General features: G+C 65.2%; 1 protein-coding gene across 1 annotated transcript; it reads right to left on the reverse strand.

Moving 5' to 3' along the window:
* Positions 1-78: 78 nt before the first annotated feature.
* Positions 79-26,749, reverse strand: FAAP20 (FA core complex associated protein 20). Its single transcript, XM_044236423.1, has 9 exons — positions 26,662-26,749; positions 17,390-17,845; positions 10,670-10,807; positions 10,064-10,197; positions 9,684-9,840; positions 6,561-6,727; positions 5,590-6,066; positions 5,205-5,491; positions 79-297 (listed from the first exon to the last, which is right to left on the reverse strand). The coding sequence occupies exons 1-9, from the start codon at positions 26,747-26,749 to the stop codon at positions 234-236; spliced, it is 1,968 nt and encodes a 655-aa protein (XP_044092358.1). The 3' UTR covers positions 79-233.
* Positions 26,750-27,778: the final 1,029 nt, after the last annotated feature.

Here is a 27,778-nt window from a genome sequence, read left to right on the forward strand (position 1 = left end):
AGAGGCAGGTGGGGGTTGGGGGGGGAGCAGGGTCCCCGCTGAGCAGAGAGCCTGATGCGGGGCCCGATCCCAAGACCCTGAGATCATGACCTGAGCCGAAGGCAGAAGCTTAACCCACTGAGCCACCCAGGTGCCCCGAGTCCACACTTTTAATACGTGGCTTTCAAGGCGGAGGACATGGTTCTGGCCGAGGGCCCGGGCCTCTGCAGGGGCTGCGCTGGCGGCTCGTCGGCTTACCACACCACGTCTTCTGCACTTTCCGCCAGGCACTGGGCGAGGTGGCGATCGACGTCCTGACTGCGAGAGGGAGGAGTCCGTCAGCCACGCGCAGGGAACGGACGGCCACATGCCGCCTCACCAGGGCACCCGCCCCGGGCTCCTGCCCTCCCCTGGTGTAACCACCACACCGAAGGTCAGCCAGAGGGAACCCCATGAGTCTCCATAGCCAGTCAGAAACGGGGGAGGGGGGAGGTCCAGGGGCGGCCACACAATCCGGAACAGGTCAAATGTCCCCATCAGGGGACACGTTCTCAAGGCTCACCCAGGTGCCCATGTCGGAGGCTGGGGGAGAGGGGTGCCCTGTGTCTGCCTGGGCCTCCTGGGGACTTTGGGAGCCCACTAGGCTTGACAACCTCACGGCTCCCAGCAAGCTGCTTGTCCTGGAGCCCAAAAGCCCACCTGGTGGCTCCCTGGTCAGGCCTCACGGTCGAGGGTGGCCCTTTCTCGGTCCCCAGCCTGCCGATGGCTGGCGCTCTGTAAGAGGGTCATGTCCTCACCTAGAAAACCCACCCCACTTGGCACCCCAAAAAGGAAAAAAAAGAAAAGCACAAAGACTGGGCCCCCCAGGAACAGGACCAGGGTCCATCCTGCGAGGCAGGGACAAGAAGTTGGGGGGGGGGTGCAGCTCAGGTCTGAGATTGTGTTTTCTGGACGTGGGGAGACCAAGCCCCCTTAGAGATGGGGTTCAGTGAACCTGGGCTGCCATCCTACAACTCTGGGGGACTGAGGCCTCTCGGTGTCCAGTGGGGTGTGGGGCAGGGTCTAGATTCGTGGCACAGAGCACTTTCCATCCCTGGTCTCATCTGACCCCATCGAGGGGGGCGGGCCAGGCAGGACCGTCTCCGGTGTGCTTGAGAACCATGGATGGGCGGCTTTTGTCTGTGCCCCCAAGTGGCAGAGCTGGGGTGCTCAGCAGGACTGCCAGGGGACACCCTCCACAGAGAGGCCGAGCCCACCGGCGGTGACCAACAATGCTCCTTGTGTCCACCCAGCCGCTGGCCTGCCCGCAGCCCCTTGGCCTCCTGCTACCCCGATGCTCCCGACGGCCCAGCCTCCCTGTACCTCTCCGGGTTCGGCAGCGTGGATGACGACCCACCTCGCCCCGGGACTGAAACGTCCCCCACAGCCTCTGCCCCACACCAGGCACGTGTCATGGTGGCCAGGGCCCCAGCTGCACCCTATGGAGCGGACACCAGTCCTGCCCCCGCGGCTCTTCCCAGGTGGGCACCCTGGGTCTCTGCAGCTGGCAGAGCAGATAACCCCTCTGTCGCTGTGGGTCCCACAGGACCCTCTGGGACACCTCTGCGCCGTGACCTGGCAGGTGGTCTGCCCAGACGGTGTCTCCCTACCCGCAGACATGACCTTTCCTCTGCCCGTCTAGAGCCATCCTGGTCAGCTGGCCACGTTCACTGGCCAGAGTGGAAGGGCCTGTCCCTGGAGCATCACTGCAGACAGCGTGGGTCACACCACCGCCTCTTCCCCCGCTGCTCTGGGCGCCTGTGCCCCTTCCGGTGGCCACTAGCTGCCCCTTCAGAATCCAGGGCTGGTCTGCGTGCTCCCCAGTAGCTGGGCCGCTGCGTGCCCCCCTCAAGGCTGCCACAGGAGTCTAAGGGGTGAACAGGTCATCTCGTCTGCAGTTTCCAGGTGGCATCCCTCAGTCGGGGGGGGTTGCCCTCTGGCACCCTCCAGACCTCCCCTACTGAGAGAACTTGGTCTTGGCAGCCTCCCACCACAGCTGGCCCCGAGACAGGCCCGCCTCACCGTCGCGCGGAAGCCCGGGGTGCGGACAGCCGGCGCGGCCGCAGGACAGGAGACCGGCCCGAGAGCCTCTCCCGACGGGAGCGGACGGCGGCCCGCGGGGGCCCGGCGCCAGGACGATGCCAGCGCTCCTCACACACACGGGACGCGACTCAGCTCCTGGCTTCCCCAGCCCCATGTCAAGTGGCCCGTGGGGGTCTGTCTCCCCAACCGCCCCCGTGGCTTGCAGGCATCAGGGAGCCCACAGAAGCCGTGACCGCAGCAGCAAGCAGCTCTCCAGGGCGCGGGGTCTCACACCCCGGCGCATCCACTGTGTCACCTCGCCTCGCATCGCAGAATAAAACCGACCCGAGTGACCTGAACACACTGCCTTGAGGCAGTCCCAGCACCGTGTCCCCGAAGCACACATGCCACCAGAAGCCGTCGGCCACCAGTCGCCCCCACGGCCCATCAGAAGGGGTGAGCGCGGCTCCAGTGTCTGGCTCGCAAGTGTCCCACGCGGGGCGCCCGGCTGGCTCAGTCATAGAGCATGTGACTCTGGACCCCAGGGTCATGAGTTCAAGGCCCAGCTTGGGTACAGAGTTTACTTAAAAACATTTTTTTAGGGGCGCTTAGTCTAAGCATCTACCTTCGGGTCAGGTCATGATCTCGGGGTCCTGGGACTAAGCCCCGAGTCAGGCTCCCCGCTCAGTGGGGAGCCTGCTTCTCCCTCTCCCACTCCCCCTGCTTGTGTTCCTTCTCTTGGTGTCTCTAGTAAATATATAAAATATTTTAAAAATAAATTTTTTAGGGGCGCCTGGGTGGCTCAGTGGGTTAAAGCCTCTGCTTTTGGCTCAGGTCATGATCTCAGGGTCCTGGGATCGAGCCCCACATCGGGCTCTCTGCTCCGTGGAGAGCCTGCTTCCTCCTCTCTCTCTACCTGCCTCTCTGCCTGCTTGCGATCTCTCTGTCAAATAAATGAATAAAATGTTTTTGAAAAATAAAATAAATAAATATATTTTTTAAAAATAAAGGATAATATATATCAAAAAAGTCCCAAGAATCACTAAAAGCTGTCACTTTTCTAAGGAAAGTCACAAGCTGGTGGGACAGCTTAGTTACCCGGGCGCACCAGCTATGTGGGACCCGCCCGGAGCCCAGGCAGTCTCCTTGCCCCAGGGTCCCCAGCATCCCACCAAGGGCCACACCTTTGTTTGCAAGGACCTGTGTCCCCTCAGTCTCCTCAGTCACTGCGAGGACCCGAGGGGTGTGTGACCCCAGCACCCAATCCCCTGCAGCCACGTGGAAGAACGTGCTACAAGTGAATCCCGACAGGCCACAGCCTGGACCCCATGGCACCAACACCTACTTTGGAAAACAATGAGGCACTCTGCCAAGCCTTAACTGAACTGCTTATAAAACTCAAAACGGGAACTTTTTTCTCTCTGATGTCTCTGTGGTCGGGAGTCTCTTTTTGCACTGAGCAGAAATGCCAGCATTCCCAGGACAAGCCCCATCCAGAAGAGGAGGAAAAGGGGGCACCCTGAGAGCTTCTGCCAAGAAAACGAATTTCCCTCTAGAGCCTGCTGTGCCATCCTCTGGGCCCGGGATTCGTGGACTTGCAGTGAAGCAGAAAGGCCACTGCTTTTAAAGAGTGTTCTCGGCATTCTTAGAGCTGGCCAGCGGGACTGGCAATTCACACCCATCCCAAGACACGAGTGCGCGCAGGGGGCAGTGCAGGGAGGTGCTGGGCCTGGAAACGTTTTGCAGATATCCTGCTGCTCCCGTGGCCACTGAGCCAAGTCCTCCAGGCCAGGCCCGTGGCTCCGCCTACTGGGCTCCGCCCACACGCCGCCCCTGTCCAGGACAGCCACCGACTGGCCCAAACCAGCCCGCTCCCGCCTGTGCTGTGTGGGCATAAGGAGAAAAGCAGGGGGGTACTGGGCTCACCCCAACACTGGGCTTTCAAAGCCGGCTCCGGTAACAGGAGCGCAGGCTGGAGGAGCCGACACGCAACCAGAACTGGACGTCCCATGTCCGGTACAAGCAGCACTGAAGACCTGCGTGAGCACGTTGTGTGCTTATCCAAGCCACGGCTTTGACAGCGTCTGCTTTGCCATCAGCTGGGTCGCCCTCCCCGTCCGGGATGGTGTTGGCTTCCGGACAACCAGGGAGGCGGCCTGTGACCTGCACAGCACCTCCCAGCCACAGGACATTTGCAGCTGGCCCACTTACCGAAAACTGCCGTCCGCTCGCTACACCCGCACCCGTGACCCCCACACCGGCGTCCCTAGCTGTGTGACACGTGGCCCACGAGCTGGGCACTCTGGGTTTAACAGTTCGGCGACACCGATTCCACTCCCCTCACTTGGAAAAAGATATGAAGAGGGACTCCTGGGCTGCTCAGTCAGTTAAGAGCTGGACTCTTGGGCGCCTGGGTGGCTCAGTGGGTTAAGCCGCTGCCTTCGGCCCAGGTCATGATCTCAGGGTCCTGGGATCGAGTCCCGCGTGGGCCTCTCTGCTCGGCAGGGAGCCTGCTTCCTCCTCTCTCTCTGCCTGCCTCTCTGTCTACTTGTGATCTCTGTCTGTCAAATAAATAAATAAAATCTTAAAAAAAAAAAAAAAAAGAGCTGGACTCTTGGCTTTGGCTCAGGTCATGATCGGGCCCCACGCTCAGCAGTGGGCCTGTCTGGTCCCTCTCCCTCTGACCCCCTCCCCAATCGTGCGCATGCCCTTTCTCTGTAAAATAAATACATCTTTAAAATAAATTAAGAATATAAAGACATACAAATGAGTTTTTGAGGTAAAAGAGCATCTCCGGACACACAAAGTCCTCATTTTTAAAACCCACCCCCTATGAAAATTCAGGTGGGACGCTATACACAGGGAACTGCTTGGTGACCTGAAGCCCCAGAGGGGCCCTGGAGGCGGCCTCAGCCTGGGGATGGCCGCCACCCCCAGGGTCCCTGAGACTCAGAGGTGGGGCTCCCAGCCCCGCTGCTGCAGAGTCGGCTCCGGGGAGACTGCAGCCTGGCCCCGGGGCTCCCAGGGACGAGCGAGAAGGGGACCGGCAGACCCGAACACCCGCGCCGCCTGGCGAACGGGGTCAGTGGCTACGCTCCGCCGGCTCCGCAGGCCAAGGACGGGGCTGCGGTCAGAGAAGGGAACCGAGGTCCGGGCGCACTCACCCGGGGGCGAAGTCGGCCTGGCACATGGGGCAGCTCCGCAAGGTCGGCGCCGCGTCCCACAGCTGCTCCCGGGCGCCGGGGGTCCCGCGGGGCTCCGGCGCGGGGCTTCGCTGCGGGGACCGGGCCGGGGACCCCGAGCGTCCCCGGGCCCCAAGGAGCACGCGGGAGGATCGTCCTGGGCCCCCATCTCCCCTCGGGGCCGGCGGGAAGGGCGTCCAGGGAAAGGTGCGGCCTCCCACGGTGAACACCTCGGGGGCCGCGCTGCGCTCCGGGCCGCCGCCGGGCTCCTGCCGAACCGGGTCGTCGGGCCGCGTCACCCGCGCCTCCCCGGCCAGGGCCCCGCCCCCTCCCACGCCGGGCCGCCCCGCGGGCCCCCGCCACGCACCGGGCCGGGGAAGGCGGGCAGCGGCGGCAGCTCTCCGTCGGGGCTCAGATCCGCGCTCGCGGCGCGCAGCAGCTCCGTCCACGGCCGCGCGCGCTCGCCGCCGTCCCCCGGGAGGGGCCCCCCGCGGCCGCTGCGGGAGCGCGGAGCAGTCAGCGGGGCCCCGGCGGGGGAGAGGGGTTGGGGGGGACAAGCCCGAGGGGGCGGCCGGGCGGGCGCGGAACCGAGTCGGGTTCCGGGAAACACGTGGGTGCGCGGCCCTGGGCCCCAGAGCGGCCGGGGGACGCGGGCCTCCTCTCCCGCCCCCGGCCGGCCCCGCCCCACCCCTCTCTCCCCGCGGCCTCCGGCCTCACCCGGCCCCCGAGGACGGCCTCCGGCGGCGCAGCCCGGGCCGCGGCTTCCGCGCCGCCTCCATCCGCCCCGAGCCGCGCGTCCGGCGGAAGTGAGAGGCTCGCGGCGGACCCCGCCCCGCCCCCCGCACTGACCCCGCCCCGGCACAGGACCCCCACCCCGCCCCCCACCAGGGACCCCGCCCCGCACAGCCTTTCCCCCCCCGCCCCGCCCCCCGACGGGGACCCCGCCCCCCCCCCGCACTGGCCCCGCCCCGGCACAGGACCCGCCCCGCCCCCCGCACTGGCCCCGCCCCGCCGCCCGCACTGACCCCGCCCCGGCACAGGACCCCCCCCACCCCCATCCCGCCCCCCGCCGGGGACCCCGCCCCCGGCACAGACTATTCCCCCCCCCACCCCGCCCCGCCCCTCCCCTCGTCGGGGACCCCGCCCCACGCCCCCCGCGCCAACCTCCCGTCTGAAGTACGCCGTGGACCTGGACCCGCCCCCTCGCCGCGCGCCCCGCCCCCTCCCGTGTCAGCGCTGGACACCGCCCCTGGACCCCCACCCCACCGCGCAGCCCGCTCCTCGGACCCTGAGGCGGCCTCCCCTTTGGGACGCTGTCGGAGGGGAAGGTGTCCTGACCTCCGCCTTGGAGGGGACGGAGGCCGCCGTTCCTTCCTGCACCGGAGGTGGGACTGAGGTCGGGAAGGCCGGGAGGCCCCGGGGGGCTGACTTCCAGCTGAGACACACTTGCGGGGCGGCGGGGGGGCATCTCCTGCCGTGGTCCGGAGGCTTGGGGTCCGCAGAGTCTTGGGAGGAGGAGCTGGGCGTGGAGTCAGCTCGGGGACCCCTTCCCCTTCTGCCCCGGGCAGCACCCCTCAGCTGGAGCCCACCTGCCCCGCGGCTCCGCTGCTTCCGCGGCACCGCACAGCTCCGGGCTTCGGTTTCCCGCTCCGTCCAAGGGGGCTCGGCCTGTCCATCTCAGGACCGTTGTCCCTCTAACGCGAGGAACTTGGTTCTCGGAGTTAAGAAGAGGAGAAGAGAGCCACCGAGTTCCGTGTGGCCCGCCACGGCCTGCGTCCTGGGCCGGGGGCCCGGTGGCGGGGGTCCTCCCGGTTCAGGGCCTGGGAGGGGATTCCCTGAGACTCGGGGCCCAGGTGCTCGGTCCAGCCACCACTCGAGCCACCACTTGGTGGCAGTAGCCGCCCAGGGCGCTCTCAGCCGCTTCTGCTCCTGCAGAGCCCTGCCCCGTGGGCCCCAAGGTGACCCCCACCCTCACCAGGGCTGCCCTGTGCAGGGAGCTGGGTGGCAGGGACTCCCCTCCGTAGACAAGCAGATGTCGCCGGCGGTGCTGGGACCCCTCTGCTCTCCCCAATCCCAGCAAATCCCAGCAGCTTTGGGGATCTGCACCCTCTTCCTCAGGGGCTCCCACAGCACTGATCCCTCACCCTCGCCCCTCCGCAAGCCACTGTCCTGCCCTCCTCCAGTCCCAGGCCTTGGGCACCCCCTCACTGCGCACTCCAGTCCAAGGGCCCCCCGTCCCTGAGTCAGCATTGTTCTCAGTGGCGCTGAGGTCACCCTGCATCCAGTGGCCAGTGCAGACCTCCACAATGGGGATGTGGTCGTTCACCAAACACTCCCTGAATATCTCCCCACGTCAAGGATTGCTCTAGATCGCGGAGGCCTCCAGGGGACGGAGACCTTGCTCCTGACCAACCGGAAACAGGCCCCATGTGCATAAACCAGCAGAGTCACCACGCGGGGTGGGCCCGGGGCCCCCGAAGGAGGCGGCCTGCAGCCGGGCCTGCTCCCAGGAAAGGGCACCCCAGATATGAGGGCTCCCGGGTGGGGCTCGGTGCGGGTGTCCGGCGGACCCAGGACCAGCAAACAGCTTGTGTCAGCGGCTCCCGGACATGGGCCCATGGCCTGGCTGCAGCTTCCGCAGCTTCAAAGCCTTAGCCAGGTGCCCACGGGGACACTCAGAGGGAGGAAGCATAGCCGGGCCTCAGAGGGCCAGCGCACACTCCGCTCCTGGCCATGCTGGGAAGGCGCGTGGGGACATTGGTGCGAGCAGCTACTGCTCCTGAACGGGGCTCCTGGAGACGGACACTGGGGTCTTCAGAGTCCCAGCCTCTCCTGCCCCTTCCCATCCCCTTCTCTACAGGCCTCACACGGCCCCACTACCCGACTGAGAAGGGCAGAGCAAGGCATTGGCACGGAGGGGTCTCAGATGGGCCACAGACGAGGGCCCGGGCCTGAAGGCAGGTGCCCCAAGTCAGGACTGGCCTGAAGGAGTCTGGCTGCAGCCTATGGCATGGGGGGGGGGGGATGCTCCTTGCCCTGAGCCAGCCTGGGGGTCCTCGTTTGCCCTTGACAGCCAAGGGCGAAGCTGGGACCCCCCAGGCCAGGCCTGCACTCACTGGCAGAACAGAGGCCCTCAGGGCCTGGTCTTCTGGGGGCAGCCGCGCCAGAGCCCTGCGTACAAGCTGTTCTCCTGGGGGGCTTCTCCTCTCTGGTTTCATCCAGCTGCTGGGGATTAGCTGGACCCAGGGCCTGGGGCGCTTCCACGGAGCAGAGCGGAGCTAGGGGAAGCCGTCAGGAAGGCCCGCCCGCGCCGCCCCCCTCCCCGCTGCTCACCACCCTGCCTGCCCTGGAGCCTTCTGGAGCACAGCAGAGTGTGGATGACGGGACAGACCCACCTTGCTGCAGCTGTCCCCGCGCCACCGGCAAGACGCTGCAGGCTGACCAGTTAGTTGAGCGGGCTGGAAAGGCAGGGCCTGCCGCCGGGACAGGTGCTGAATGGGGCTTCCCTGGAGATTAACTTCGGCTGAGCCCGAATTCCTGTTTGCAACCACCATTTCAGCCAGGCCCCATGAGGCAGAGCAGCAAGTGATCCAGGGGCCGGGGGGGGGGGCGCCCTGCAGCCCTGTGCAGCCCACTCTCCACTCCCCTGGCTTTGTCCACAGGGACGGGAGGAATCTGTGGGTGATGACCTAGACCCTGCCCCCCCGCCCAGGTGCCTGTCCCAGGACTGGACATGTGTGGCCACCTGGTCAGGGCCCTGTCCCAGCCCAGCACCTTGCACCCAAGGAGCAAATGTCTCGGCTCTGAGTGCTCTCAGAGCCAAGGCGGGAAAGGGGTGTTTGCTCCTTTGGCCAGTGCTAGCCCCAGAAACCCAGCAGGTGCCTGCCAGCCGCCTCTGCTTCCCAGCAGGGCTTGAGCCAGGAAAGACCCATTAGCCTGATCCTGGCCTGGAGACAGCTGCAGTGAACTGAGCCCCATTTAGTGTCTCCGCACCCTCCTTGGGACTGGGGGGGCCTGGGTCAACCATCAGGCCACTGTGCAGATGGGGTTAAGATGGCGAGGATGGACAGACGGGGACTGAAGCTGGCAGGCATGACCTGGGAAGCCCTGGAAAGCAGGGTGGCCTTCCAACTTCCAGGTGACACAGGCAGCAGGCCGTGTGTGCTTACGGCGGGGGGCGGGACTGCCACCGCCAGGCGGTGTGGCCCTCAGGGTGGCCCAGCTGCACTTGCTGGCCGGGTGAGGCCAGCCTCGAACACTGGGCTGCCTCCTCCCCGAGCCAGGCCTTTGGACGAGTCTAGTTGGCGGGCAACACTGGGCCGCAACTGCCGGCCGCGGTGGGCCAGGCAGCAGCATTTGAGGGGTGTGGAGGGCCAGGCCGACAGGCCGGATGGAAACGGTTGCCTGGGAAATGTGGCAGGACCCATGGGGCAGTAGGGTGGGGGTGTGGGGCCCACTCACCCGTTCGGGAACCAGAGGCGCGCAGCTTCCTCAAGGCATCGCCTCGCCACGGGGGGTGGGCATCTGCGGCCGAGCCCCACCGGAGCTCACTGGGCTCAAGTCCTGGGCTGGCACAGCCTCCAGCCGCCACCCCAAGAGCCCCACAGCCAAGGAACAGCTGGGGAGTTGGCCCAGGAGGGATGGCGGCCCTGTCTCCACGCCCCATCCCGGCCACGGCCTCTCTCCCGACAGCCCCCCTCCCCAGCGGTCCTCTCAGAGCGGGCCACGAGGTCCCCGTCTGCCCCACCATCCACACCCTTCTCGGCTGCTGCCCTCTGCCCAGACACACTGGTCCTTTCTCGGTCCTGGTCGAAGCCTGCAGCTCAGGCTTCTGCCCTCACTGTGGCCTGCAGGTGGTAGATCCTGCTGGCCCTGGGGCTCTGCTCTGGTGTCCCCTCCACCGAGAAGCCCTCCTGGCCCAGCCAAAGCTCCTCCACAAGGCCTCCCTCCACGTGGTGGGTGCTCCTGGGTTTTCCTGCCCCACGAGTGGGAACTGGAGGCCGGGGGTGCAGTGTGCCTTCCCAGGATGGGGAGCCCACACTGTACACCCAGAGCGTCCCCAGAAACTCAGGGGACCCATGCAGAGGGACCCAGATTGAAGTAGCCAGCCAGTCCTAAGGGTGACCGGGGCTGGAGGGAGTGAAAGTCAAGCGGAGACCAAGCTTTGGGGATACTGGGGGTTAAACAGCGTTGGACGAAAGGAAAGTCCGTGTCTGCTGGGAACCTGTGAGTGTGGCCCAGTTAGGAAGCCAGGTTTGTGCAGGCGGAGTCGGGTTGTGATGGGGCAGCACTGGGTCAGGTGGGCCTGTGATCCGCTCGGACCGGGTCCTGGTCAGAAGAGGGAAGCTTGCACAACAGCCGCGAAAACACAGAGGCCGGCCGGAGCCCTGCAGCCAGCCTGCCCGGAGCCCGGGAAGCCCCAGGGGTCCAGGAAGACCCTCCCGCACCCTCGGTCCAAACCGAGACTCGTGGCCTCTGCATAGGTCCTGTGGTATCAGGCGGCCAGTTCAGGGCCAGTTCTGGGTCCTCGTGCCACAGGCCCGGGATGCTCTTCTGGACGCCAGCACCAAGGACAGTCTGGGCAGCTGGGGGCAGCGGGGCAGCCCGAACCCCCCTCTCCCATTCCCCCCTCCCTGGGTCCTGCCAACCACCCCGCAGAGCAGAGCCAGCTCAGCTTCCAACCCACGTGTTTCCGGGAAGGGCCCAGGACGGGCCATCCCCGGCCGGAGCTCTCCCGGAGAGCCTGGCTTCGGCTCTAAGGGGAGCGGCTCTCCCCATCGGCTGCCTGCTGCCGGGGGACCTGCCCGTGGGGGCCACGACTTCCTGAGACGCCAGCAGGTCCCTGTGCCTTCCAGGCCCCAGACCAGACCCACGGCTGTGTCCCCGCCTGTCTGTGTGGGACAGTGGGGACCTGGGAAGCTCCCATCTGCTTCCCTGGAGGTGTGCTTGGGCTGCCTGCAACCCTAGTGGGGCCCACAGTGCAGGGGCGCCTCCCTCTCGGAGGAGCTCCTGAGCCCTGGCCTTGCCTCCTCACTCGCCCTGCTCCTCCCCTTCCCTTCCTCCGTCCCCTCCCCTCCTCCCCTCCCCCTCCTCTCCCTCCCTCCTCCCCCTCCTGCCCTCCTTTCCCTCCTCCCTCACCCCTCTCTTCTCCTTTCCCCTCGTCTCCCTCCCCCCACTTCTCTGCTTTTCCTCCCCCACCCCGGCCCCTTCCCCTTGTCCTCCCCCTCCTTCCTGTCTTCCCCTAGCCCTGGCCATCCTGCTCTACCCTCCTTCTCTGCAAGGGCACAGAGGCCTGGGCCCTGTGTGGTGATGCAGAGGCTGGGGCAGGGGTCAGTGGATGGCTATTTGACCTCCCTGGCAATAACAGGTAGAGGTGTTTGGGGATAGGGGTGGGGGGCACAGGCCGGGAGAGCGGTCTCTCTCTTACCCCACCCCCAGGAGTTATGGACCTAAAGCCATTTCATCATCTGAGTCTTACTGGGGCCCTTCGGCCAACCAGAGGGCCGGGCCATGGGGTCATCAGCCTGCAACCCAGGGAGGGACACCAGTCCCCGCAGAGGGTCTGTGTCTCCCCCTTCCACGTGCCAGGTTTGGGGCAGGAAGCTGGTAGGGGCGGGGTGGGGCAGGGGGCCGGGCTGGTGTTCTGCCCCAAGACCCTTGGCTTCACCCTCCAGGAGGCAGGAGCAGCTGGGACCCCCCCCCCCAGGGCCCACACACCCGCTGGGCTTCTCCTGCTTCTGCTGCCCAGCCCTCAGACTCAAAGGCAACCTGGCCCCCCGAGGATCCCGCCTGAGGCCCGCAGGAGATGTGTGGCCAGTGGGAGCCCAAGCCAGGGGTCAGCACCCAGGCAGGCAGCCACCCCAAGCCCCCTTGGGCCGCTGAGCTGGGCCTGCCCTCCATCCTGCGGCCAGTCATCCCCCTCCCCACCCCCTCCCTCCAGCCCCGAAGTCACGGATGCACGGTGGAGGGGTCCTGGCCAGAGCAGCAGCCCAGGGAGCCAGCCGGCCCGTCAGTCCGAGGCACCTCAGGCCCATCCGGCCACTCCAGGGAGGAGGTTGGGGGTGGAAACCAGTGCGGAGAACACGGGGGATGGGGAGGGAGGGAGAAGGGCCCTATGGTCCGGAACACGGGACACGTGTGGGCTTGTTCTGGGGCATTTCGGGGGCAGCCACTCCACGGAGTCCACGGAGTCCACGGAGTCCTGCCCCCATCCCCCAGTCAGAGCTGGAAGGACTGAGGGAACCACGGAGGCCCCTCCAGGCAGCCCCTCTCCTCCTCTGAGGCCTCCCCCTTTTCCCACAGGGAATGCTGGCTTCTGTCTCCCTGACTCCGCTCACCCACAGCCGGGCTCGTGTCTCTGCTGCCGGTCAGCCCACCTGGGCCGAGCAGCTGAGTCGGGGGTCCCAGCCACCGCCACACTTGGGTTGCCCTCAGGGGGCAGGCTTGGCCACGCACAGTCCACCCCTTCAGGGAGGGGATGGTGGGCAGCTGGGGTCTGAGCAGCCCCTGGCCTCCCAGTGGTGGGGCTGGTGGCCCCACGCCCTGCCTGGAGTGGAGGTGGGGACAGTTCCTGCTTTCTCAGAGCCCTGCCTGCTGGTGGATCAGAGCCCGGGGCAGGGAAGAGCTGCTGGGCCCCTCCTCTGCGAGCTGCTTCCCCTCCCCCCTCCCAGGACCCTGCCCTGTGAGCTGCCGCACCAAGGGGCCCAGGTCCTCAGGCCACACTCACATCGGGGCCCAGCCCATTTGCCCACATCCAGTCCCGCAATGGAGGTGCTACTGTTCCACCCCATTTACAGACAGGCCTGCTGGGGCCCGGAGCCCTCTGTCCCTGTGTTCCGGACCATAAGACCATGAGCACAGAGCCGGCACTTGAACCCAGCCCTCCCCCACGGCCGCCCAAGCTCCAGGTCTTGCTGGCTCCGTGGCAGCCCAGGGCCTTGCATAGGAGGGACTGAGGGCACAGCATCAAGCGAAGTGTGGGGTGCTGTGGGTACTCAGGAGACCCAGCCCAAGGCTGGGCAGACCACAAGGCTCATTTCCTCCTGTTTGGGGACTCCTGAGCCTCGGAGGTCCCCCTGCGAGCCCCCCAGACCCTTATGGAATGACTGTCCCACCCAGGCTCTGCGCCCAGACCAGGCTGCCCCGCCCCGTCTGCCGAGGTCAACCTCCTGAGGCTGACTCCCAGCAACCCCAGCTGACTCGCAGCCCACAAACGTGGCCTGACCCTCCCGCCCCCAGCCCTGGGCGCAGCAGGACTGACTCTTGCAGGCCTGTCCTGGTTCGGGCTGCCGTCTGCAACCGAAGAAGAAGACGCTGAACTAATGCAGGCTCCCCACGATCTCTATCTTGAGGGGCTGTCCCCCGCCGGGAGGCACACTGGGGCAGTCAGTGCCCCTCAGGGAGCAGCATCTGGCTTTGGGGGATGGGCGGAGCAAGGAAAGAGCCACCGACCCAAGTGGACGGGGAAGGTGCCGCCGAGACCCTGGTCTGCCGGGGCTCCCGGCCATAGGACCCCCATGGGGACAAAGAGAGGCCCTGGAGTCCTGTTGCTGCCCAGCAGTCCTCCCTGAGGGCCACACACTGGGGGGGGGGGCTTGTGCCCCACGGAAATGTCTTTCTCACGTGGCGGAGGCTGGAAGTCTGAGACCAGGCAGCTGGCAGGGTCGGCTTCTGGTGAGGACCCTTTCCTGGGTGACAGGAGACCGACTTCTTGCTGTGTCCTCACGTGGAGGAAGGGGCGGGGGAGCGCTCTGGGGTCCCTTCTGCAAGGGCTCTAGTCCCGCCTTAGAACCTACTCGCCACCCGCAGGCCTCACTTCCCCAGCTGGAGGTTAGGCTCCGACGTAGAAATTTGGGGGGACGTGCATGTGCAGACCGACTTGGCCCCGGCTAGGCCCCCAGGTGCGTGGCCCCCAGGTGCGTGGCCGGCTGCTACCGAAGGCGGGAGCGGGGCCCTAGATGCAGGCTTCGACGTGCAGTCACACGCACATCGTGGAGGGAACGTCCTTATTCCGTCCAGCTCACAAGACGGGTCACACACCCGGAATTCTCAAGGAGAAAGTTCAAGTTTGTCTTTAGTGAAAGGACAGGGGCTCCCTTCAAGCATCTTCCCTCAACGCATGTTACTGCTTGAGGGCGGGTCCCTCGCTCTACCTGGTCCTGGGGGCCCACCCAGCAGGTCCAGGCCCCCCAAGGGTAGAGCCAGTCAGCAAAAACTCTGGGGTTGGGGAGGGGTGCATCTTCCTCTGGGGAAAACGCATGTTGGTGGGAAATACGTCGTCTTACATTTGCGGAGTGGCCGAGGGCTGGGGCCGGCCTCTGGCCTGCTGCGAGGAACTGGGCCCAGCTCAGGGCAGGCTTCTGGTGAGGGAGACAGGCAGACCCCAAGGATCATGGGGACCCAGGGGAGCCTGTCCCTGACACAGGGTCGAGCAGAAGCCTCTCCCCTTGACCATTGGGAGTGGAGCCCTCCCCTGCACCCCTCAACCTTCTCGGGTGTGGCTGGTGGATGCCTGGAGCCGGGAGACCGCAGGGCGGGAAGGAGGGCAGCCCGGCTGCAGACGCCCACCTGGGGGCCCTGTCCTGGCTGCGGCCCCGCCCCCGAGCCCCCTACCTCCCTTTCCCCTGTCCCAGGCTTCATCCTCACTTCCTGTGTCCAGGCCTCAGGACTGTGGGGTCCCAACGGCCACAGAAGTTGTGTGTGTTTGCATGTTGGCCCGTGTACGCATCTGTGTTGCTGTCTGTGTTGCGTGTCTGCATGTGTGACGTGTGTGGGCACTTGTCTGTGCTCTCTTCCCCAGAGCTGGATCCCAAGGCTCCTCCTGACACAGGGGAAACTGAGGCCGGAGGGGCTCCACCGCATGTCCGGTATGTCTTCTAGGCATTTGGCCTGACGCTCCCGCTCCCATGGGGTGGGTGCCGCGGCGGCCCTGGCTCCCGGGACAGGTCCGCAGGGGGGCAGCCGTGGTGAGAGCCCTCAGACCCGCCTCCCCCTCCTCCCCCCAGCCTCTCAGCGGTGCCCTCGATCCCTGCCTCTCTCCCTCTGCCCCTCCTGGCAAGCAGATTGCAATCCAGACTTGTTAACTTCTCCGCTGCAGCCCTTCCAAGTTAAACATTACTCACGGAGACAAGGCCGCTGGGCAGCACTTGGCCTGGAGGTGGGATGGTCTGTGGAAGGTGCTGGGCGGAGGCCTCTGCCAGGCCAGTGGCCACAGGACCCTCCCTGCGGTGTCTGTGGGGCCGGGGGGTGGCAGGCCTGGCAGCCTGCTCCCCGTACCCACGTCCCTCCCACCGCACGTCCAGCTTTGACGGTCCTGGGCAGGGCTGTGGGCGGGGGTCCCTGGGCAGGCCGGGAGGGGCTTCCCAGGGACCACAGAGGGGCAGGCCTGGGCCAGGTGAGGGCCCTCCTCTTGGCCATCCCCCCAGCCCCAGGGCAGGCCAGGGGCAGGGCTGGGAACAAAATGTTCAGAAGAGTAGTCTCGGCTGCTCCGAGCCGATTCTCTGCGCCCAGGCCTCAGTGTTCCCAGCAGCCGAGTGGGGCCGGGGTGCTGTTTGCTGAACTTCCCTCCCGTTCACCGCACCTGGCAGCTGTTCTGCCCTGGCCTGTCAGTGATGGGCTGTGGGGCTAGGGGCCTCTCGGGCTCAGAGCAGTGCCTCCCAAGACCCCCTCCCCTGGGGGACTAAGCTGGGGGTGAGCAGCTGGCTTAGTAAGTCATCTAAGTGCCCCCCCATCCCTCCTCCTTACTCCCCTGCGTCCCCCCCCCCACCTCAGCCTGAGCAGAACACGTTGGCTGAACAGAGCTCAGCCTGGGGGCCTCCCGTGGGGCCTGGCAGGGGCCCAGATGGTCGAGTCAGGAGGAAAGGGTAAGGGCAGAGGCAGCCCTGGGAGCCTGCCCGTTACATAAAGACTGTGAGCGAGAAGGGCAGAAGGGCAGAGCCACGCAAAGTCCAGGCAGGGCGGCCTGCGGGGGCTGCGGGTGCCTCTCCCCACCTGTTCCGGCGCGAGCTGCTCATCCTCGAATCTCACACCGTTCGTGTGAAGTGTCCCGCCCTCCCTGTCCAGCGGCTCCCAGGACCCCGCATGCCCCTTCGTGTCCTGTCTGGACAGAGCCTGTTGGAACAGGTGTTTCCCCAGACAAGCCTCGTCCACCTCCTGCTAGGGTTACCCCCAGGCATGGCGGCCTGCCCCGGGCCCCTGCAGGGCCTCCCCCAACTCCGTGCCCTGGGCCACCGCCATGGGACAGCGAGGCCCCTGGGGAGGGGGCGGGTGGGACGGCCCACCTGCGCAGCCAGCGGCGCTCCCCACACGCCGAGCTGTGAGTGTGTCTGTGTGGGGCTCCGGAGACGGGGCCGCCCACCTGCGTGCCTCGTGCCCGGGCCTGCGAGTGGGCCTGCCCACGTCAGACGGGGCGAGTTGGGGCTTCGTACCTCAGATGGAGCAGGAGGGCAGGAATGTGAGCCTCGAAAACACCTTCTTTCAATAGTGTTTCTGGGAGCAGAGATGGAGGCTAAGAGCACGGCGGTTGGGCGTCTCCTTTGCCCTTCTGGATGTCGGCAGGACGGACTGTGGCCCTGACCCCCGCGACGCCCTCTCTGCCCTCCCGGGGTCACTCCTTTCTTTGAACCCCAAGCCCCGTGTCTGCTTTCAGGGAGGGGGAGACTACTGGGGTGGGGCTGGGGTTTATTTTGTTGTGGTCCCTTGGGGTGATGGGGAGGAGCAGACTCTGCTCAGGGGCGACCCCCGCATCCCAGTAGGCCCCGTGGCGGGCCCACCCAACGGCGGGAAGGGAGAGAAAGGTCCTGGTCTGAGCAGGAGGGGATGCCCCCAGGCAGCTCTTCCCTCCCCGCAGCCTGCCCTGCAGGCCAGCAAGGATACTTCAGCCACTTCCACTGGGGAGACAGCAAGTTCCCAGCGCCAACTAAGCACCCCCACGACGTGAGGTGTTTCTCCAGCAGGGTCCGCACTCCCACCAGGTCCCAAACGCCCTCGGACTGCGTCGGGGCTGATGACAGACCTCGGGCTGGGCGTTACAGGGACAGCTGGGTAGTGCGGCCCTGACAGACACAGCCTATTGATGGACTGGAGGGGACCTGGCCCCCTGAGAATGGGCCACAGCCCCCCCAGTTCAGCTGCCCGATCAGGACCAAGGTACAGAGCATGTGGCCCACGACAGGCCTGGACAGGGCAGCCGGGTGCGGGAGGGGACCGCAGGCCCACGGGCACAGCCCCAGGGCCTCCGCCGGCCAGGCCACAGGCCCTCCCGGCACCGCAGCCACCTCCGAGGCCCTCCGCCACGGTCCCCGCTTTCTGATGAGGGAGCCGCGGGGCCTTCCCAGGCCAGACAGGCGGCTGCCCGGGCAGCCAGCGAGGCCTGGCGCCGGCCTGCCCCTGCCTCCCCAGCCGCTCGGGCCGCGGCAGCTCCCACAGGGCAGCCGTGGCAGGGAGCCCGGAGCGGGAGGGAGGGCCGCCCCCTGGGCCTGTGCCCTCCGCCACGGGGCCCCGGCGGCCTCTGAAGGCCCCGCTGCCGGGCCGGCAGGGGACAGGAGAGGCCACTGCGACCGCGGCCTCGGTCTGGGGCGCCCGGGGCACGAGCTGGGGTCCCGCACGGTGGCGCCCGGGGGGGCCTGGGCGGCAGGAAGGGGAAAGGTGACGTCATTGCCGCCTGGAATCTGCTGTTTGGAGGCGTCGCCATGGAGACCGGAAGGCTGGGGCGGGTAAAAATAGCAAACCCAAGAGGGTGTGCGTTCCAAGAACTCGAGTCGAAAAGAAAGGAGCCGTGGTCTTGTTTCGCGCGCGGGGACAGAGGCCCGGGGCGGGGGCTGGGGAGGGACGGCGGCGTTTCCGGCTCCCGGTGTCCCCACCACCCCAGGGAGCTTTGTCCCCAAGCAGGGCCGGGCCCTGGGCTCCCTTGCCGGGGGCGGGGGTGCGGCGGGGGTGGGGGGGACCATTAGCTCCAGACTAGACTTGGCGGGGTTTCCTCCCGACTTTTCCTTCGAGGCAAAAGGAAGCAGAGGGCTTCCCACCCCATCCAGGCCCAAGCCCAGCCCCGCCCCTCGCCAGCAGCCCCCCAAGGAGCAAAGAGCTCAGAGCACCCCAGTTCCCCCAACAGCCCCCCAAGCCGCCTGCCCCCGATTTTCCTTCCAGGCCGGCCGGTGCCCTGCCTGCTGCTGGCCAGGCCAGGAGAGGGCTTGGCCGCCCCTGAAATGCCGGGCTAGTGCTGCCTGCATGTCCCTTTAGCTGTGTCCTCTGGGGGTCCACTGTGTCCTCACGGGTCACCCTCGGTCCCAGTCGCAGAAAGGAGGCGGGGGGGCCAAGGTCCTCAGGCCCGTCTCCTCCAACAGCTGAGAACCGAGTCCCGGGAGGGGCCGTGAAGTGCTCCCCGGGCTGGTGCCGCCCCCCCAGCCACGGCTGTCCTCCTGGTGGCCGTTCACCAGGGAGGAAATCTGGTCGCTGTTCCTCCCAAGGGCACAGTCCGGGCTGAACCGTCTTTGGGCTTCGTGCCCACAGGGGACCAGGTCTCCTCAGAGGAGCCCAGAGCCCCCAGCGGTGGGTGCCGACGGGGCCGACTCCCAACCCGGAGAGAGAGGAAAGCCCGAGCTCCTCCTGGGGGCAACGACCAACGTCGCCCTGGGGAAACACCTGCCTTTCTTCCTGAGGCTGAGGCGGGCTGGGTCGCACCCCCTGCCCTCCAGGGCGTCCCTGCCAAAGGACCCGCCGTCTCTTCTGTGCAGAAGACGGGCTTGTTCTCAGAGGGGTGCCGGCTGGGACAGGGGCTGGGCGGCCCCTCCCTCTGCAGGGGGACCCTGGGAACATGGGAGTCTCCCCTCTTAGGCCCAGACCCCCTTGGCCGGTGGTGGTTGTGGCCGGAGCAGGAGAGGGAAATGGAGCCCTGTGCAGGGGGAGCTCATTCCCCCAAGAAATAGCTCACATGCCTTATGTAATGCGTGAGCTCACCCGAAGGCCTGCCAGGAATGACGGCAGGAGGGCGGGAGGGGCCTGCTCAGGGAACCCAGTGCTTCTCTGATTTGCAGTTTACAATTTTCAGGGAGAGGAGCCTGCGGCCTTGGCTCCAGGAGAGAGGGGCCCTGGGCCCTGGGTCCCCCTGGTGCGGGAGGAGGCCCAGGAGGGGCCCAGCACAGTGGCCAGGCCTGGGGTGCAGCCCCGCTCCCCCCACCGGCCAGGTGCCGACAGGACCCCTTACGTCATCTAAAATTCTCTTGGGAGCATCTCAGGGAGGCCTGGAGGAGTGGGCACTCTGCCCTCGCCCTCCTGCCCTGCCCTCCTCGTCATGGGACGATGCCTTCCCCGTTTGGGCCTTCCGCACCGTGCGGTCTCTCCCCTTTGGGGTGCGCGGTGCCCCCCACATCCTCTACAGGACGTTCGAACTCTAGACCCAGCCCAGTCCCTCTGTCGAGACCTGCAGGGGCTGCCTGCGTGGGGCTGGGGTGGTTCTTAGGGCGTGGGGGTCACGAGGGCAGTGACTTGCAGCTGAGAGGGAGCCGGGGAGGGGGCGGCGGTCCCTGGGCCACACAAGTGGCTCGTCTCATCTGACTCTGTCTGTGGCTCAGTTAGTTCAAGATTACAGGAGTGTCTGTCCACTGGCCACTCACTGCTGGAGGGACAGAGCCCCCAACAGGCAAGGGCAGGTGACAGGCCGAGTGTCTAGCACCACGCACGAGGAGTCTGGCTCCAGGGCCCCGGTGGGGGTACAGGAGGGCTGAGGACAGTACTGGGAGCCCAGGAAGTGTGGCAGGAAGGACAGAAAGGGGGGCAGCGGGAGGAGCCATGGGCCCAAGGGAGGGAAGATGGGCCTGTGTCCTGGTGCTGGGGGGGTCGGGGGGCAGAGGGGGGTACGTCACTGGTGGGTGTGGGGGCCCAGGACGTGGGATGCCCTCTGCGTGATTGGAAGGCAGACCCCGCGCCTTCCCCAGCTGCTGGGAAGTGGAGGGGCTCTCTGGAGTGATGGGCCTGCACGCAGGGCCGGGTATGGGCCCCCACAGCAGGGCTCCTTGCTGGCCCTCTCCGGATGCCGGGGTCACTGGAGTCTGGCCCTCGGAGCTCCCACCGGCCCCTGCCGGCTCACCACAGCCTACCTGTCCAGACCCTGCCGCAGGCTCCCACCCCGGAGGCTTGGCGCCTTGGGCAGCTCCCGGGCCACCCTGAGCCTCCTCGTGTGCCGCTTTGACAGGGGGTGGTAGCAGGCCCGGCCCCAGCGCCGGGAGGGAACCACACTTGCACGGGCTCTCAGCCCCTGGCACCCAGATCCCACTTCTTCTGACCACGCGGCCTTCTGCGGTCACCAGCTGTGCGGCTGCTCCGGCCCCGGGACGGCTGTCTTCGGAAGGTGCCGGAGGAAAACTTCCTGCAGACCAGAGCTGGCCCTTCTGGCCCCCATCGGGGTCTCCACACGCACTGGGTGGCACCCAGCAAAGTCTGCAGGGCAGAGAGAGAGTGGGGGTGGGGGGCCTTGAAGAACACCGCTGATGTCCTGGCCCTGGCGTCCCCTCTGCCCGGCAGCGCTGTGCCCTTACCCCTCACTGTTGACGTGGGGGGGGGGGCGCCGGGACTGCGGGCGGGCGGTGGCTGCCCTGTGATCGACGGCCGGAGCCCTGGGCAGGTCATGCCCGGCAAGGTGCACATTCCAGAGCAGCACAAGGTGCTTGGGGGGACAGGGTCCTGGGGGCAGGGATGGGCCCGCAGGGCAGACTGCCCACACAGGCGCTCTGTGCACCCCTCCAGGCTGAGTCCTCTCTGGAGTGCCCCACCAGCTGAGGACACAGGCCCAGAGCCAGGTCAGCAGGCCCCGAGCGTGGAGCCCTGGCAGGCGGTGGGAGTGTGTCCCCCTCCCTCATTCCCGCTCAGCTTTCCTTCTGCTCTGGCTCCTCGACCTCAGGGTGCTCTGTGTTGGCTGAGCTGTTCTTCCCACCGGGGCCCTGGGGCCTGGGCCAGGCCCCCTCCCAGGCTGGTGTGGGCCCAGAGGTGGGAACTAGCAGCCACTTGGGTCCCAGGCAGGACCGCCCAGTCTCCCAAGAGCCCCAGCCAGCTTCCTCCAGCCGCTGAGGCCAAACCTGCCATGGTGGGGGGCTGCCAGGCTGGCAGTGCCACGGAGCCCCAGGGTAGTTGTTTGGCATGGGAAAGGGTACCCTGCTTTTCCCTCCTCCCACCTTCAGGAAGACAAGGGCAGCTCCTGGCAGGGGACAGGTGCATGGGGGTGTTACCCACAGAGGGAGACAGGCAGGATTTAGGGGCACAGGGTGAGGCCGTCAGCCCCTACAGTAGCGTTCTGAGCTCACCTTCTCATTCCCAGTGGCAACCAGAGTGGGACCTCCATGGCCATGGTCAGGTCTCTGCTCAGCTTCCCAGGTGCTACCTTGGTTGACCCCCACAAGGCACGTCTTAAATGCATGCTGGATGCTGGGACCCGTGTGTGACCCTGCACAGCCCCTGGCCCCTGACCATCCCAGGGGAGGCAGATGCACCCGCTCAGCCATGTGGGGCGAATGTGCCATGAGGCCGACCCCACAAAATGTCCCGTGGGTAATGGGGGGTCCTTCCTTGCCAGAACGGGCCAGGAGACACAACAAGGGAATGTCAACAAAGCCAAAAACAGCTTCTTTGGAAAACTAGGAGGTGCAGGTTGTCATAGGGAAGAAATTAGAAATATCTACAGTTCCCACTTGGCAAAAACCAGGATCCTGTATCTGTTTTCTGATACAGGAACCGAAGTCTGTGAAAGTCTAAGCACCATGTCTGCCGCAGCCGGGAATTTTGATCGGCACCGTTTTATTATCATTTTGTTTTAAAACATTTTGTAATTCCCATTTTAATTCCTTCTTTAATCAATGACTTATTCAAGGTATCATCTCCTGAGCTGTGAATTTCGTGGTGGGAATGTGAGTTCATTTTTCTTTGTTATTTATTTTCAGTTTAGAGTTCTGGTTTGTGTGTTTAAATTCTTAGCAAAGAAAGATACGTAGATGAAAAGAACAGAAAGAACCCCAAAGGTCAGGACACTTTCATCAAGTCTGTAGTGGTCCCTGAACCCCGCTCTGGACTCTGGGTTCAATGGCCTGGCTTGGCCTCTCTCGATTCTTTCATCCATTTCTTGTCCGAATTTTCTCCACATTTTAAAATTATGTGCTCTAGGAGCACCTGGGTGGCTCAGTGGTTTAAAGCCTCTGCCTTCAGCTCAGGTCATGATCCCAGAGTCCTGGGATCGAGCCCCGCATTGGGCTCTCCGCTTCTCGGGGAGCCTGCTTCCTCCTCTCCCTCTGCCTGCCTCTCTGCCTACTTGTGATCTCTGCCTGTCAAATAAATAAATAAAATCTTTAAAAATGAAAAATAAGTAAAGTAAAAAAAAAAAGATTATGTGATCTTGCTTTTTTTTTAAACCAGTTTTAGACATTCTGGAGTGTCCCTGGAGGAGCGCTCACCTGCACCCTCTGCTCCCAACCTGCTTTCTTTTCTTTCATCTTCCCAAACGAACTATTTCGTAACTTTGGTTATTTCGTTTGCACTATTTTAATTATGTAAATACTGTTCCCTGGTGATCCAAGGAGTGAACTCTGTTTAGATATTTTGTTTTTCCTGGAGTTAATATTTGTTTTTATGTTTTCGCCTGCTGAGTTCTCTCTGTGCCTATAGCTAGTCCCTCCTACATCTTCCGACAGGCACCAGTTTTCCCTGTAGTGGAATGCATCCTATATTCCGTCGGTTCTAAGTTTTCCTGGCACCCTCTTTCCTGTCCTGGTCTGGTCTGGTTGCTCCCTGGACTCTGCCTCTAGACTGATGGGCAGAGTCAGAAGTCCCCGCCACGGACGGGACACCTGCATCTCAACTCGTGCTGTCATGACGGTTCCAACTCCCATTTCAGAAATGGCCTGTGACCTCAACTCTGTCCCACGCTGGCCTAAACTCTCAGCCCACCGTGGGTGGAAGGCCAGCCCCAAGCCTCATGTATGCTGCTTGGCCTCCCCTCTCCTCACCACTGTGGCTCGTGCGACCGGCTCTGCAGAGCTGCGCATTGTCACGGGACATTTAAAATACGCGCCTCTCTTCTCCGGCCTGCGCGCCGCAGCGGGAAGGGCCCAGCTCCTCTGCCCCCTTGGCTGAAGCTGGAGCCGATGCTCTTGGAGTTCTGCCAGTGTCCCCTCAGGCCTTACCCCGCAGGCACAGTGGTGAGACTTCCAGCTGCCTCAGGCTAGAGCCTGCTCCGCCAGGCATCTCAAACTAAGCAGGGCCGAAAAGAGAATTTAGGCTTCCTTCCTATAACATTCTTAAAAATACTTTCTGTGTTTTCTCACAATCTCGAACTTACAGGAAAGTTGCACATCCAGCACAGGAGCCCCTGCCCTACCTCCTGCAACCCGGAAGCACTGGCGATTGCTGACCCGTTGCTCTATCACGCGCCAAAGCAAGGGTGTCCTCGGACATAACCAGAGCACCTCGTCCGAACTGGGACGCTGCCGTCTGGTCTCAGACCACAGCCAAGACTTTGCGGTCGTCCCAGTAACGTCCCCTGCGGCAACAAGACCCGCCCAGGGCCACACGTCCTACTGAGTCAACACCTTTTTAGTCTCCAAAGGTCCAGAACATTCCTTGGCCTCTCCCTGACTGCTGAGACCCTGACCCCTTTAAAGGTTCTGGGCCCTCTTTCTGTAGAGCCTCCATGTGGGTGTCCAAGTTTTCACCCGATCAGACGCGGGTTATGCTGCTTTGGCAGGAGAATCACAGAAGGGATGTGTGGTCTGCCGTCCCTGTCGGTGAGGCAGGATCGCCTCTGAACAGAGTGATGGCGCCCACCTAGACCTCTGGGTTACGGTGGTGTCTGCCGGCCTCTCCCTGGGAACTCACTCCTCCTCCCCTGGTGATGAATGGGGACCTTGTGTGAGGAACTTGAAAACTAGGCAAATAGCTTATTTCTCATCAAACTTTCAACTTACAAATCCATTTATTTTAATAAGTATCTGAATATGCGTGGACTTGTGGTTTCCTATTTTATTCTATGATCACAGCTCATGCCTGTAATTATGACCTCTGATTTGCCAGTGGGGGGGCCCCTTCGAGCTGGCACACGTCTTTCTGACATGTCCCTGTTACGCTCTGAGCCCTTCCGTACTTCTGGGCACTGGAAGGCATTCCAGGATCGTCCTGCACTCTCCCCGCCTGAGCCCTGAGACCCGCCATCCTGCCAAAGAATTCTGGTTCCCGCTCGTGGGGGATGGGATTTAGAAACCAGGATGCAAGTTCTTGTGTGCTCACTGCTGTTGGGGTGTCACTTCTCTCGGGCCCTCACCTGACAGAGTGAAGAATTACACGGATGTTTGTACAAACACGTTTACACCTATTGTTTTTCTCCATGTTTATAAATATTGAAACTTGTGGGTTCACACTGGTATTGCTAATTCCAATTCAACACACACGATTCATTTATCCCTCTCCATATCTGTAATGCCTGTCTCTAACAGCGAGAAACTGGACTCCTGTGACCCCTCAAGTCTCCACAGCACCCAAGGGGCCTTATTCCTTTACCAGCAGATGTGTCCTTCCCTTGCCAGTCTTTCCACAGGAGATCGAAGCCATGTGGGTAGAACTTGCTCTGCCCCCACCCCATGGCCGCCAACACTTGTCTCTGTGCCTGCAGAGGTACGAGCTCCACAAATGTGAACACACATGAGCTGCTGCCCACAGTCATCAGTCAGAGAGTTGGAGGGGGTAAGTGGTGGCGCACAGGTGTAGTGGGCCCCTGTCCCTGCCCTCTGATGGGGCTGTGCCCGTGGTTGGACCTTCTACTTGGCAGCCTGGTGTCTGGCCATTGGCAGTGGGAGGAGTGTGAGTGAGCCACCCCACCTTCCAGCTGCACGGTCGGCTGGAGGTTGGAGGAAGACCAGCAGGATTGAGAGTCCCCCCCACTGGGCCAGGGAGAAGACAGGGGGCCTGACTGGCTCTGTCTAGGCATGGCTAGCCTGTGAGGTGGGCTTCACTGCTCCAGAGACTCCAACACCGCTTGGGGAGGAGGCCTCAAAGTCCACCGAGAAGGAAACGCTTCAGAGGCAATCCAGTCCCGTCCTGCTTCCCAGGGCCCTTTGATGCTCCCCTACCCCCATCACATATCCCCTGCAGCTCTGGAAAAATGTTGTCCCCTGCCTTCGTGGGACTCATCCCTAGACCCCTATAAAGCCAGAGGATGTAGAGGGAAGTGACCCGTTTGATCCAGGCACTGCCCATCAAGAGGACCATGGGCTCAGGGCCCCCGTGGGAGGGCCCGCTTGGCCAACAGAGCGAGAGAAATTCTGCGCTTGGCTGGAAACCGTCTCCAGCTCCCCCCAGCCACCTCCTTTGGATTACAGTTTGCCTGAGCTGTGTGGAATTCAAGTCCACAGAGAAGGAACCAACCCTCTCAGGGTGCAACATAAATGAACTTTTTTGGCCCAAAATGGGGGCCAAGAGAATGATGTCCCCAAACAAGCACGAAGTCCCTTTGTTTGGTTTTTAAATACTCCTTCTGAGTTTCATGTCGCCAAGAGACAAGCCTCTTGTCGGGCGGCTGCTCCTGGGGGGATCCGCGAGAAGGGTGGGTGGGACAGCCCCAGGACACAGGCGAGTGGAGGGGAAGGCTCCTGCTCACAGAGGAGAGTGGTCGGTTCCGGATGGAGCTCGGCACCTGAGTCTCCAGCCCCTCCTCGGGGTCTCCCTGCGCCTGCGGCCATGCAGGGCTGGGGTGGCCTCTCCAGACACCCGCCTGCACCTCAGGGCATCCTGGGCCTGTAGAGATGACAGGTCAGCTCCGCAGGGCCGGTGCCACCCCCCAGGAGCTCTGGACCGGGGGCAGTTTCAGCCTCCACTGGGGAGGCAGGAGCAGGGGGTGACAGGCTGCCCTCAGGTGAAGCTCACCCAGGCTGAAGCGGGCTCGGTCCTTTCACCTGTGCCCTGCTCCAGGGTGCTCTTCACATGTCACCCTGTGCAATGCCCACAAGGGGTATTCGGTGCCCTTGTCCTGTGGCACAGAAGGCTCCACTGCCTAGCTCGGCTGGACTGTCCATCCGCGTCCGGCTGGAGCACAGACAGAACCCTCTCTGGGATGTCCAGTCCCCACCTCCTCGGCCCCCGCTAAGACGCTGCCTCACCTGGGGGCTACCTAGCCAGTTCCGCTTGGGGACCCCCCGTCTTCTCCCACCCCCGGGAACACCCCAGTCCCTGGAAGGACCCACAGCGGCGTCTCCCGCCGGCTCTGCCCAGACGCCCTCCAGACGCTAAGTGGCTGTCCTGCCGAGGTCGGGGTCAGGCCGCCTGCCCGAGGTTCCCAGAACTCCCCCCAGGCTTGACCCCGGCCAGGGCCGGTGGGCGCAGGGTGCGGCCGGCGCTCCCGGAGAGGGGTTGGCCCCGTGGAGCCGGCCGTCCTGCCCTGCGGCTGCTGGCCCTGCCGGCGGCGCGCGCCGACCAGGGCGCAGGGCACGAGGTGGCCGGGCGCTCGGTCGGGTGGGGGGCTGCGGCGCCTGCACGTGCGGGGGCGCGGGGACAGGCTGCATTGTGTGCGCGCCCGCGCGGGGTCGCCTCGGCCGGGGCAATCCTAACGTGCAGGGACCCCCTTGGCGTCCCCGTCCTTCGACGGGACCCGGGTCGGGCCCAGGGCTGTCCCCGTCGTGTGCGGGGTTCCCCACGGTCGCGTGGCATGGCACCCCGGTCCTGCCCGCCCCTCCGCGAGTCTGCGGTTGTGGCGGGGGCCGCGTGTGGGTTTCTAGGCCCCGGCGGTGGCGGTGGCGGCGGCGGAACAGGCGCCTTCCCAGCCACGCAGGAAGCGGCCTCGGCCGGAAGGGGGGCCACGGGCGCCGCCGCTGCCCCCGCCGAGCGCCCTTCCGGCGGGCGGGGCCGAGCGGGGCCGAGCGGGGCCGAGCGGGGCCGAGCGGGGCCGAGCGGGGCCGAGCGGGGCCGAGCGGGGCCGAGCGGGATCGAGCGGGGCCGAGTCCGGGGCGGGCGGGGCCGAGCGGAGCCGAGTCTCGGCCGAGCGTAGCCGAGTCCCTGGCGGACGGGCCCGAGTGCGGCCGAGCGGGCCCGAGCCCCGGGCTGGGTGGTGGCGGCGCGGGGGGAGCGCGCGTTCCTGGAAGAGCCAGGCCGGGAGGCGGTCGCATTCCTGGCCGGCGCTCGGCTGAGGCGGACGCGCGGCTCCAGACGGCGCGAGGGGCGGGGCGGCGGCGCGGGGCGGGGCGGCGCGGGGCGGGGCGGCGGCGTGAGCTCAGCGCTCGGCGCTCAGTCCGAGCCGGAGCGAGCCGCCGGGAGGATGTGCGCCGAGCCCCGCGCCTCCGCCGCCGCCGCCGCCGCCGCGCTCTGAGGGCCGCCGGCACAGGCGCTCCCGCCGCCCCGGAAGCCGCGCGCGCGCAGGCGGGCGGGCGGGCCGCGGAGCCGGGGCGCGGGCGGCGGGTGGGGCGCGGGCCGGGCCGGGGCGGCCGGCGGCGGGCGCGACGCGGCCGGGCAGCGCCGCCGGGACGAGCCGGGCGGGCGCCGCGCGGTGGGAGGAGCGGGGCGGCGGCGGCGCGCCGCGCGAGGACGGCCCGGCGGGC

The sequence above is a fragment of the Neovison vison genome, chromosome 2 (assembly GCF_020171115.1).
Source record: "Neovison vison isolate M4711 chromosome 2, ASM_NN_V1, whole genome shotgun sequence".
Lineage (NCBI taxonomy): Eukaryota > Metazoa > Chordata > Mammalia > Carnivora > Mustelidae > Neogale > Neogale vison.